We start from the raw sequence: 12,065 nt of genomic DNA, 5'->3' as shown, positions 1-12,065 counted from the left end.
ATATATATATATACACATTCAAAGTAGTTGATATAAGAGTATAATCAAAGAAATGAAGTGGGAAGACGGGGAAACCCTCTAGGCCCAGAATAAACAGACACAAATAAACAGAGCTTCAGACAGCCTCATCAGCAAGTGAATAATTACAGTCTTCTTCAATAAGATAACATGAGTAATTTAGTTCAGAATAAAGTCATTAACCTTAACCAACAATAACCTCCCACCTGCAGAGAACAGCTACTGACTACAAGAGACTGAACCTCTACAGACACAGAGAACCTAGAAGCAAGAACCCTTCCGGATAGGAACTAGCAAACTGTGACACTTATAATTTTTGTATTCAAAAATCAGGACTACTACATATCTTTGACAATCAGATGTCTAATGTATGCACTGCAACAAACGGTTCATGTAATCCACATCTACATTATTTGGCATATAGAAGCCTACCTGATGGTGGTGAGGAGAGGAATCTTAGAAGATACACAGCTGCTGTCAAAAATTCTGCAAAATAGAGAGAGTAAGACATTATTTTGTTTCTTAAAAACTTTCTGAAATAAATATCAGTGTATTTAACAAGCTTCTCATTAATTCACGGTATGAAATACATAATTGTCATTTAAAAATATGTAAGATCAGGCCAGGTTTAGAGGCCTATGCCTGTAATCCACAGGCGGATCACCTGAGGCCAAGATTATGAGACCAGCCTGGGCAATACAGTGAGACCCATCTGTGCAAAAAATTTAAAAATTAGCTGGGCGTGGGGCACATGCCTGTAGTCCAAGCTACTCAGGAGGCTGAGGTGAGAAGATCACTTAAGCCCAGGAGTTTGAGATTACACTGAGCTATGATCACACTACTGCACTCCAGCATGAGCAACAGAGCAAGACCCTGTCTACAAAAAAAAACATAGGGGGTAGGATCCGGCTCCAACAAATCTTGGCTAAAATACTAAACAAAAGTTGCAAGATGTTTTATAAAATAAGTCAGTGCTTACAGTTTAGTGTAGAAATCATTTGGCTGGCTGTTGTGGCTCATGCCTGTAATCTCAGCACTTTGAGGCCAAGGTGGGAGGATCACTTGAGGCCAGGAGTTTCAGACCAGCCTGGGCAATATAGTGAGACCCTAACTCTACAAAAAAAATAAAAAATAATAATAATAGCTAGGTATGGTGGCGCATACCTCTAGTCCCAGCTACTTGGAAGCTAAGGCAGTAAGATTGCTGGAGCCCAGCCAGTCAGGGTTGCAGTGAGCCATGATCATGCCACTGCACTCTAGCCTGGGCAACAAAGAGATCTTGTCTCTAAAAAAAACATTAATAATGATAAATGAATAGAAATAAAATGCACATTCTAAAGTGATAATCTGAACTGTAAAATTATATCCACAATTCACAATAATATGGGACATAAAGGATATGTTCTGAAAATGTACAAATCACCTAAAAGTACATCTGTGTATCAAGAGCAGTTTCCCTGAGACTCATCAGTTGAAGGCCTGATACTGTCATTTCCAGACTAAGATCAACCAGCAACCAAGGAGGAGTTGTGTTTTGGTTTTCAAGAGACAGCATCTCAGTTGATGCCCAGGATGAAGTGCAATGGCACTGTCACAGGTCACCGAACCCTCAACCTCCCAGGTTCAAGTGATCCTTCCACCTCAGCCTCCCAAGTAGCTGGGACTATAAGCACACAATACCATGTCTGGCTAATTTTTTATGTAAAGACAGGGTCTCTTTCTGTTGCCCAGGCTGGTCTCGAACTCCTGGGCTCAAGTGATCCTCCCACCTCAGCCTCCCGAAACGCTGGGATTATAGGCATAAGCCACTACACCTGGCCAAAGAGAGGAGATTTTATACAGCAGTTAGAGAACAGTCTAGAAGCCTCCACTGAGCACTTCAGCAGAAGGAAACTAACAGCATCACCACCTCCTTCTTCTCTTCTCCTTGTGCCTAGCTTTTCTAGTATGGTTGCTTGGCACTAGAGCTTATTGCCTAAATAGATTAGTAGAAAGCCAAACCACTAATAGTTAATGTAACAAGACTAAACTGCAGTGTAAATGAACAGGAACAGAACAGGTAGCTTTCGAGACAAAGGAAACTGAATGAGTGGAAAGGGGATGCTGGCCTACCATTCCCTGGTGACTCTCTTTCTGCACCATCTGGTAATACTCACAGACTTGGCTAGAAACTAACTGGACAACTGTCACACACTGCAGACCACACTCTTCCCAACAGGTGGGTTTAAACAGAAACTGGGTGCCATTCTGGAGCCTGGTGCACAGTATACACTCAACTGAATAATGTAGGAATTCCAAAATAGCTTAAGGTAAAACTCTTAGAAACTGAAAAGGGCTTGCAATTTTAAGCAAAATCAGGGATTCTAAAAGAGAACAAAATAATTTTCCTTTGTGATTACACTAATGTTCCCGACATCTTTATTGACACAGTTTTGTTTTTTGTTCAATTGGTTTATATTACACTTTAAATCCATTTTTGGGAAGTAGCTATAGAAAAGTACTAAAGCTAAAACCCTAGAACTATAAAACCATATCCAATAGCTTGTATAGAACCCCAGTTTTTGCTATTTTCTGTCTGCTCACGGTCTGGGGCTCTGCAATTTCCATTCAGCACTTCACTTGCAGTATAGATCACACTGACCCCAAAGTATGCTAAAATTATCTCCTTCTCACAGCCTGGTTTCGGGGATTCTTCAGTGTTTAAAGGAAAGCTGGACCATAAACCCCTCAGGGTACCTACGGACCTTTGCCAGTCTCAAGGAAATTTCCAGGACCCAAAAACTGCTGAAAAGCCATTAAATACAGGTCATCAGTCTTTAGGAACCTAGATATCACTACTAAACAATAACGTTAGCAATTTAATAGGGAACAGCAGTAAACAAAGCTTTTGGTTTACTGACACAATAGCTATAGAATCTTTACATTCCTTAAAAACATTTCTGCCTTCCCAATTTACCTCAGATTACAATCGGCACATGTGGTCACCACTCTGTTACCAGTAAGAGGTGAAAAATAGGCAGAAGCAATGCTCTTTGTATGTTCAGTCAAAGAAATCAAAGGCTGACTTCCCCTGGACTTCAGTTGCCTTGCATCATAAATATGAGTATCCCTGTAATGGGAGAAACAATGATCAATGTTGCCATAGTACATGTAATGAGCCTCTACAACAGGGCTAAACATAAGTTAGACACTCACATACTTGCTATACTGAGGAACATTTAAGACACAACTCTCGGCTGGGCGCGGTGGGTCGTTTGTAATCCCAGCACTTTGGAAGGCCGAGGCAAGCGGATCACCTGAAGTCAGGAGTTCGAGACCAGCCTCAACATGGAGAAACCCCGTCTCTACTAAAAATACAAAATTAGCTGGGCATGGTGGTGCATGCCTGTAATCCCAGCTACTCAGGAGGCTGAGGCAGGAGAATTGCTTGAACCTGGGAGGCAGAGGTTGCAGTGAGCCAAGATCACGCCATTGCACTCCAGCCTGGGCAACGAGAGCAAAACTCCGTCTCAAAAAAAAAAAAAAAGACAGAACTCTACTCGGGAAGGTGAGGCAGAAGAATCGCTTGAACATGGGAGGCAGCAGTTGCAGTCAGGTGAGATTGCACCACTTCACTCCAGCCTGGGCAAAAGAGCAAGACTCCATCTCAAAAAAAAAAAAAAAAAAAAAGACAGCACCCTCTAATACTCTATTAGTTTTCCCAAAACTGGTATAGATAACAAGTACAATACTAGACATGTTCCAAAACTATAGCAGATACATGGATCCAGTGCATATAGAAAGACAAGTTTTTTATTTTGTTTTGTTTTGTCTTTTTTGAGATGGAGTCTCACTCTGTCATCCAGGCTGGAGTGCAGTGGTGCAATCTTGGCTCACTGCAACTTCTGCCTCCTGTGTTCAAGTGATTCTCCTGCCTCAGCCTCCGAAGTAGCTGGGATTACATGTGCATGCCACCACACCTGGCAATTTTTTGTATTTTTAGTAGAGACAGGGTCTCACCATATTGGCCAGGCTGGTCTCAAACTCCTGACCTCAAGTGATCTGCCTGCCTCAGCCTCCCAAAGTGCTGGGATTACAGGCATGAGCTACCACGCCCGGCTGTCAAGTTTCTAGTTGGTTTTTCAATCCTTCCAAGAAAAAAGCTAACACAGGCCAACAAGTTAAAGGTCACATATAACTTTTTTTCCTTAAAATTGAAACTTTCTTCTCGTAAGATCAGAAGCAAATACATATAACACCAAGAAAAAAAATTTATTTCAGCATTTTCACTATTTATTAAATCTAAAAGTATTTATTTAAAAAAAAAATCACTCAAGTCTCAATCAGTGTAGAAAGGAAAATTACTTGGCCTTTGGGTATTATGAAAGTAATACCTTTTGTAATATTTTATTACAGTATCTTTGACAACCAAACTAACCCATGTAATTTTGACATTAAAAGGTCTAAGTCATAAAGTCTTATAAAGACCATACCTCAATCCGGCAGTGATAAAATACTGTTTATGCACTGGGTGGACATGAACAGTTCTTATTTTTCCCATAGAAGAACTGGTAAGTTTCTCATAAGAAGTTCCAGGTGTCCGTCTATCCACCAGTGACATATTTCCATCCCAGTGTCCTACTATCAAAGTGGAGGCATCTTCTGACAAGAAGTCGAAGGAGGAAAAGCTACTTCTTTCATTTCTATACACCTAAGAATATAAGTAACAATCAGCTTGTATCACACTCTTCTTGCAAAGAAAGCCAAAACAGCCAGGCGCGGTGGCTCAAGCCTGTAATCCCAGCACTTTGGGAGGCCGAGACGGGTGGATCATGAGGTCAGGAGATCGAGACCATCCTAGCTAACACGGTGAAACCCCGTCTCTACAAAAAATACAAAAATTAGCCGGGCATGGTGGCAGGCGCCTGTAGTCCCAGCTACATGGGAGGCTGAGGCAGGAGAATAGCATAAACTTGGGAGGCGGAGCTTGTAGTGAGTGGAGATCTGCGCCACTGCACTCCAGCCTGGGCGACAGAGTGAGACTCCGTCTCAAAAAAAAAAAAAAAAAAAAAGAAAGCCAAAACATAAATTCTTTGGTAAAAGGGTTATAAAACACTTTACCCAAATAACCTCATTTATCCTCTCATCATCCCCATCAGATGCACAAGACATAATGGAAACACAGTCAGGGTATTTGGGGTGTCCATTGCCTTGAATATTTATCATTTCTATGTGCTGGGAACATTTCAAGTCCTCTCTTCTGGGTATTTTAAAATATACAATACACTGTTGTTAACTATAGTTACCCTATTCTGCTACTGAACATTAGAACTTATTCTTTCTATCCAACTGAAAATTTAAAAAAAAAAAAAAAAGGAAACAAAGGCACTGATCAGCTGTGTCTACAACTAAATGGCCCATCTACCCATGTCAGGGCTACATCCCAAATCTCTCAAACCCAATAAACCCCAGTTCCAGATCTACCCTGTGAAACTTAACAGGAAAAGAACTGAATCTGAATTCTACCCAATTGAAATTATATTTTAATATGCAAAGTAACTTTGCCAACCAAGTCCAAGATACACAGCTGAATGCTCACCTACTCTTAGTAGAGGAGTAAATATATACATTTTTTGACAGTTAATCAGGCTACATCTATCAAAATCATTAATGCTTATACTTTTGGACCCAGAATTTCACTAAGAGATCCGTAACAATGTCTGCTGCAAGACTGCTTATAATAGCAATAAGAAGCAACATAAATATCCACCAAGAGAGATCTGGGTAAATAAATGATGGTCCACCTCTACTTTGAAATACCGATAAGGTAGTTTTATAGCATTAACTGTCCAAGATATACTATTAAGTGAAAAGAGTTGCAAAAGGCTATGTATATTAGTATGAAGCCATTAGGATAAAGAAGAGGAGAAAAAAATGTGTAACTATATGCTTTGTAAGCACAGGTATACTTTGTGGAAGCATACTCAAGATACGCAACAATGGTTACTTGTGGATAATGCAAATGAAGGACAGACAGATTTACTTTTATATCTGAGTTACTGTAAATATTTTATCATGAGCATTTTTTTTTTTTTTTTGGGACGAAGTCTCATTCTGTTGCCCAGTCTGCAGTGCAATGGCACAATCTCGGCTCACTGCAATCTCCTCCTCCCAGCTTCAAGTGATTCTCCTGCCTCAGCCTCCCAAGTAGCTAAGATTACAGGTGCGCACCACCACGCCCAGCTATATCGTGAGCATGTTATTAAGTTTTTAATCACATGTAATCCACAATGCAATCACTTTGGGTTTAGGACTCATGCATATAAAGAATAAAAAATAAATCTTCCTGTCAACTAAGAGGGGATAACCACAATTCTAACTGTTGAATCATGAATTGCTGATTTTTAGTTTTAAAAACAAGTATTATAAACTAATAATAAATTAATATACTAAAGGCATCACAACCTTCACACCCCACAAAAAGACCAATATATACAAATGAAACCTGGCATACTCAATATATTTAAATGATTAAGAGCAGGGGCTTTGGAGTCAGACAAATCCTGGTGTAAATTCTTGTTCTGCCATCTATGTCCTTGAGCAACATCATAAACCTCTCTTTGCCTCAGTTTTTTCACCTGTTAAACGCAATAACATTACTCATTTTCTAGGCTGTTATAAGGCTTAATGATGTATATAAAGCACACTCAAGATAGTGCCTAGTATAAGGTACCTGTTCAGTCAGTGGTAACTGAAACAAATTACAAATACGTGCAATAGCATGAATGAATCTTAAGTGTTACACCAGGTAAAAGAAGCCAGAAACAAAAGGCTACATATCATTTAATTCCAAATGCTTGACATTCAGGAAAAGGCAAAATTATAGGGACAGTAATCACATCAGTGGTTACCAGGGATTGCAGACAGTGGGAGAATGACTACAAAAGGTTATGATGTAGTTTAGAGGGAAATGGAAATTTTCTTTTTTTTTTTTTTTCCTGAGATGGAGTCTCACTCTGTCACACAGGCTGGAATGTAATGGTGCAATCTTGGCTCACTGTAACCTCCGCCTCCTGGGTTCAAGTGATTCTCCCTGGCCCAGCCTCCTGAGTAGCTGGGATTACAGGCGTGAGCCACCATGCCCGTCTAATTTTTTGTATTTTTAGTAGAGACAGGGTTTCGCCATGTTGGCCCTGTCGGTCTCGAACTCCTCATCTCAAGTGATCCACTGCCTCAGCCTCCCAAAGCGCCGGGATTACAGGCATGAGCCACCACGCCCGGCTCTATAGCTTGATTATGATAGTTACACAGGTGTACACAATTCACCAAAACTCACAGAATTGTACACCTAAAATGGTAAATTGTACCATACGTACCTTTTTTTTTTTTTTTTTGAGAGTCTCCCTCTGTCACCCAGACTGGAGTGCAGTGACACAATCTCAGCTTACTGCAGCCTCTGCCTCCCAGATTCAAGTGATTCTCATGCCTCAGGCCTTCCGAGTAGCTGGGACCACAGGTGCACACTACCATGCCCGGCTAGTTTTTGTATTCTTAGTAGAGGTGCAGTTTCACTATGTTGGCCAGGCTGGTCTTGAACTCCTCAGCTCAAGTGATCCACCCTCCTTAGCCTCCCAAAGTGCTGAGATTACAGGTGTGAACTACCGTGCCTGACCTATTCTTTGTATTATTGCAAATAATGCTGGTATGAACATTCCTGTACAAGTTTTTGTGTGGACTTCTGCTTTCATTTCTCTTGGGTGTATACCTAGGAGGGATATTGCTAGGTCATATGGTAACTCTGTTTAACATTTACGGAACTGTCAAACTTTCCCCAACCAACTATACCATTTTACATACCAATTCTCAATGGATAAGAGTTTCAATTTTTCCACATCATTGCCAACACTTGTTATTACTGGCAAGTGTAGTTATCCTAGTGAGTGTAAAGTGGTATCGCATTGTGATTTGCATTTCCCTAATGCTTAGAATCTTTTCATGTGCTTATTTGCCATTTGTGGTGTTTTTGTTTTTTTTTTTTTAAGACAGAGTCTTGCTCTGTCGCCCAGGCTAACGTGCAGTGGCACGATCTCAGCTCACTGAAAACCCCACCTCCTGGGTTCAAGCGATTCTCCTGCCTCAGCCTCCCAAGTAGCTGGGACTACAGGTGCCTGCCACCATACCTGGCTAATTTTTGTATTTTTAGTAGAGATGGGGTTCCACCATGTTGGCCAGGCTGGTCTCAAACTCCTGACCTCAGGTGATCCACCTGCCTCAGCCTCCCAAAGTGCTGGGATTACAGGTGTGAGCCACTACGCCCAGTGCCATTTCTGTTTCTTTAGAGAAATGTCTATTCAGATCCTTTGCCCATTTTTTAATCGGGTTAGCTTTTTTAATGAAGCTGTAGGAGTTCTCCACCTATTATTTTCAAGTCAGGCTTATTGAAATATAAGTTACAGCCATGCGTGGTAGCTCACGCCTGTAATTCCAGCACTTTGGAAGGTCAAGGTGGGCAGATCACTTGAGCTCAGGAGTTTGGAGACCAGCCTGGGCAACATGGCAAAACACCATCTCTACTAAAAATACAAAAATTAGCCAAGCATGGTGACACATGCCTATAGTTCCAGCTACTCAGGAGGCTTAGCGGGGAGGATCACTTGAGCCCAGGAGGCAAAGGCTGCGGTGAGCCGAGATCAAGCCACTTCACTCCAGCTGGAGTGACAGAGTAAGACTCACATCTCAAAAAAATAAAAATAAATAAGGCCAGGCAGGGTGGCTCACACCCGTAATCCCAATACTTTGGGAGGCCAAAGTGGGTGGATCACCTGAGGTCAAGAGTTCAAGACCAGCCTGGCCAACATGGTGAAACCCCATCTCTACTAAAAATACAAAAATTAGCCAGGCGCGGTGGCACGTGCCTATAATCCCAGCTACTCGGGAGGCTGAGGCAGGAGAATTGCTTGAACCCAGGAGGCAGAGGTTGCAGTGAGCCAAGACTGCACCACTGCACTGCCACCTGGGCAATAAGAGCAAGACTCTGCTTCAGAAATAAATATATAAATAAATAATTTAAACACAAATGTTCGGCTGGGTGTGGTGGCTCATGCCTGTAATCCCAGCATTTTGGGAGACCGAGGTGGGCGGATCACAAGGTCAGGAGATTGAGACCATCCTAGCTAACACGGTGAAACCCTGTCTCTACTAAAAATACAAAAAAAAATTAGCCGGGCGTGGTGGCGGGCGCCTGTAGTCCCAGCTTCTCGGGAAGCTGAGGCAGGAGAATGGCACGAACCCAGGAGGCGGCAGAGCTTGCAGTGAGCAGAGATCACGCCACTGCACTCCAGCCTAGGCGACAGAGCAAGACTCCGTCTCAAAAAAAAAAGAAGGAATACAAACGTTCATCAACTGATGAACAGATGAATAAAATGTGGAATACCCATACAATGGCATATTATGCAGCCATAAAAAGGAATGAAGTACTGATACATGGCTACAACATGGATGAACTTTGAATACATTTTGTCAAAGAAATCAGTCACAAACGACCACAAATTGTATGATTTCATTTATGTGAAATGTTCAGAATAGGAAAATCTGGCCAGACGCAGTGGCTCATGCTGTAATCCCAGCACTTTGGGAGGCTGAGGCAGGTGGATCACAAGGTCAGGAGTTCCAGACCAGCCTGGCCAATATGATGAAACCCCATCTCGGCCGGACGCAGTGGCTCACGCCTGTAATCCCAGCACTTTGGGAGGCTGAGGCGGGCGGATCACGAGATCAGGAGATGGAGACCATCCTGGCTAACCCGGTGAAACCCTGTCTCTATCAAAAACACAAAAAATTAGCCGGGCGTTGTGGCGGGCGCCTGTAGTTCCAGCTACTCGGCAGGAGAATGGAGTGAACCCAGGAGGTGGAGGTTGCAGTGAGTCGAGATCGCACCACTGCACTCCAGCCTAGGCGACAGATACAGGCTCTGTCTCAAAAAAAAAAAAAAAAAAAAAAAGAAAGAAACCCCATCTCTACTAAAAATACAAAAATTAGCTTGGCGTGGTGGCATGCGCCTGTAGTCCCAGCTACTCAGGAGGCTGAGGCAGGAGAATCGCTTGAACCTGGGAGGCGGAGGTTACAGTGAGCCGAGATCACGCCACTGCACTCCAGCCTGGGCGACAAAGTGAGACTCCATCTCTACAACAACAACAACAACAACAACAACAAAAATTCCCCGGGCATGGTGGTGGGTGCCTGTAATCCCAGCTACTAGGAAGGCTGGGGCAGGAGAATCGCTCGAACCTGGGAGGCAGAAGTTGCAGTGAGCCAAGCTCGCGCCACTGCATACCAGCCTAGGTGATGAGAGTGAAACTCTGTCTCAAAAAAATAATAAAATAAAAAATAAAGTTCAACTTATAAGACTTCTCTTATTGAGACAATCTGATACAGTTAAGCAAATCTGAAAGTTCATCTCAAATGACATGTTTGTTTTAAGCATTAAGTAGAAGATGTCTTATTTAAGAGAGGGTCTCACTCTGTTGCCTGGGCTGAAGTCCAATTACGTATGTAATCATGGCTTTACTACAGCCTCAATCTCCTGGGCTCAAGCAATCCTCACACCTCAGCCTCCTGAGTAGCTATGACTACAGGCACGTGCTACCACACCAAGCTAATTTTTTTTTAGAGGCAAGGTCTTACTATGTTGCCCAGGCTGATCTCTAACTCCTGGGCTCAAGTGATCCTCCCACCTCAGCCTTGTGAGTAGCTCAGACTACAGGCACACACCACCACGCCCAGCTAGTATTTTTTATTTTTTGTAGAGACAAGGTCTCGCCATGTTGCCCAGGCTAGTCTGGAACTCCTGGCCTGAAGTGAGCCTCCCACCTTGGCTTCCCAAAGTGCTGAGATTACAAGCATAAGCTACCACACCCAGCTAAATACAAGTCTTCTGCCTAAAAATGGAAGAGTAAGTTATTTTATTTAAAAGCTTTGGGGAAAAAAAAAAAAGAAATTTAACAAGTGCAAACACATACTATGTGCCAGGCTCTGTTCTAAGTACTTTATCTGCATAAACTCATCAAATTCTCATGACAACCATAAGGTCAGTACTGTTAAATCCCATTTCACAACTAAGGAAAGTAAGGCACAATGAGGTTAAGCAACTTGTCAAGTTCACATAACTAGTAATAGATGATCTGGGATTTGCACTTAGGCAGTGTAGTTCTCAAAGTCCTTCTGCTATATCACTTCTCCCAATTGGTATAATAATTATTCATGTGGCATTTCATAGAGAATCTAGAATATCATCTGAAGTCAGCATGTAAACACATTAACATTTACCTCTTCAAAAATAGCCCTGGAAAAATCCCCACAGCGTAACGTGCCATCATAGCTCAGTGACAGTATGTGGGCCGGATTGGCGGGTGAGAAGTAAAGACAGCTAACTGGTTGACTATGGGGATGAAAAACATAAACTCCATCTTCTTTAGGTTGCTGGGTCTGGTAGAGAGTTGGAGGTAAGGGGAGAGAAAAAAAGCTAGTGAAAAGTAGTGATTTTTGTTATGCTATTATGTCATTAAAGAATTTACACTGGATTATATTCAGTCTTTTCTTAGTCTATAATTGTAACCACTCTCCCCATCAGAAAGTCAGAATGAGAAACTTAATCTTGTCATTAACTTTTTGTAGTTTTCAATCCAACAATACCAAGTCACATTAATTTTAACAGTGACCAGCTTTCTGTAACTAACAAACTAGTTTATATATTACTGTCAGTTTATAAAATCCTCAGGAAATGAGAAATCTACTCTATTTCACACATGGTATAATCGCTAACTAAAACAGTATCAGTACCTTACCACTTTACTTCTGCAGCAGGCTTCTGTATAATATTAACTTACTCATTCTCAGCATAATTTTCATAAGGTATTTGGTCCTGGGACAAAGATGATAGTTTTAAACATACTTTGTTCTCTAAATACACCATAAAAATGCATGTATTTGAATTTCCATATTAATATACCTACTCCTAAGGACTATCCTTTCCACAACTGCATTGCCAACTCCTGAGAAGTCACTTTTCA

The 12,065-nt window shown here is 41.8% G+C and overlaps 1 protein-coding gene across 3 annotated transcripts in view; it reads right to left on the bottom strand.

Moving 5' to 3' along the window:
- The window catches only part of WDR76 (WD repeat domain 76), a 43,246-nt gene that overhangs the window by 5,389 nt on the left and 25,792 nt on the right, over nt 1–12,065 (bottom strand). For all 3 annotated transcript variants that reach the window (XM_028850859.2, XM_001109470.5, XM_015142110.3), the window contains exons 9-12: nt 11,323–11,481; nt 4,491–4,708; nt 2,975–3,127; nt 451–504 (exon numbers count right to left, since the gene is read on the bottom strand). In XM_028850859.2, coding sequence (XP_028706692.2) covers nt 451–504; nt 2,975–3,127; nt 4,491–4,708; nt 11,323–11,481 — 584 coding nt within the window. The remainder of the gene's footprint in view (nt 1–450; nt 505–2,974; nt 3,128–4,490; nt 4,709–11,322; nt 11,482–12,065) is intronic.

Source organism: Macaca mulatta, chromosome 7, assembly GCF_049350105.2.
Source record: "Macaca mulatta isolate MMU2019108-1 chromosome 7, T2T-MMU8v2.0, whole genome shotgun sequence".
Classification (NCBI taxonomy): domain Eukaryota; kingdom Metazoa; phylum Chordata; class Mammalia; order Primates; family Cercopithecidae; genus Macaca; species Macaca mulatta.
The sequence above is the reverse complement of the archived record's forward strand: the minus strand, read 5'-3'. Positions and strand labels throughout refer to the sequence as shown.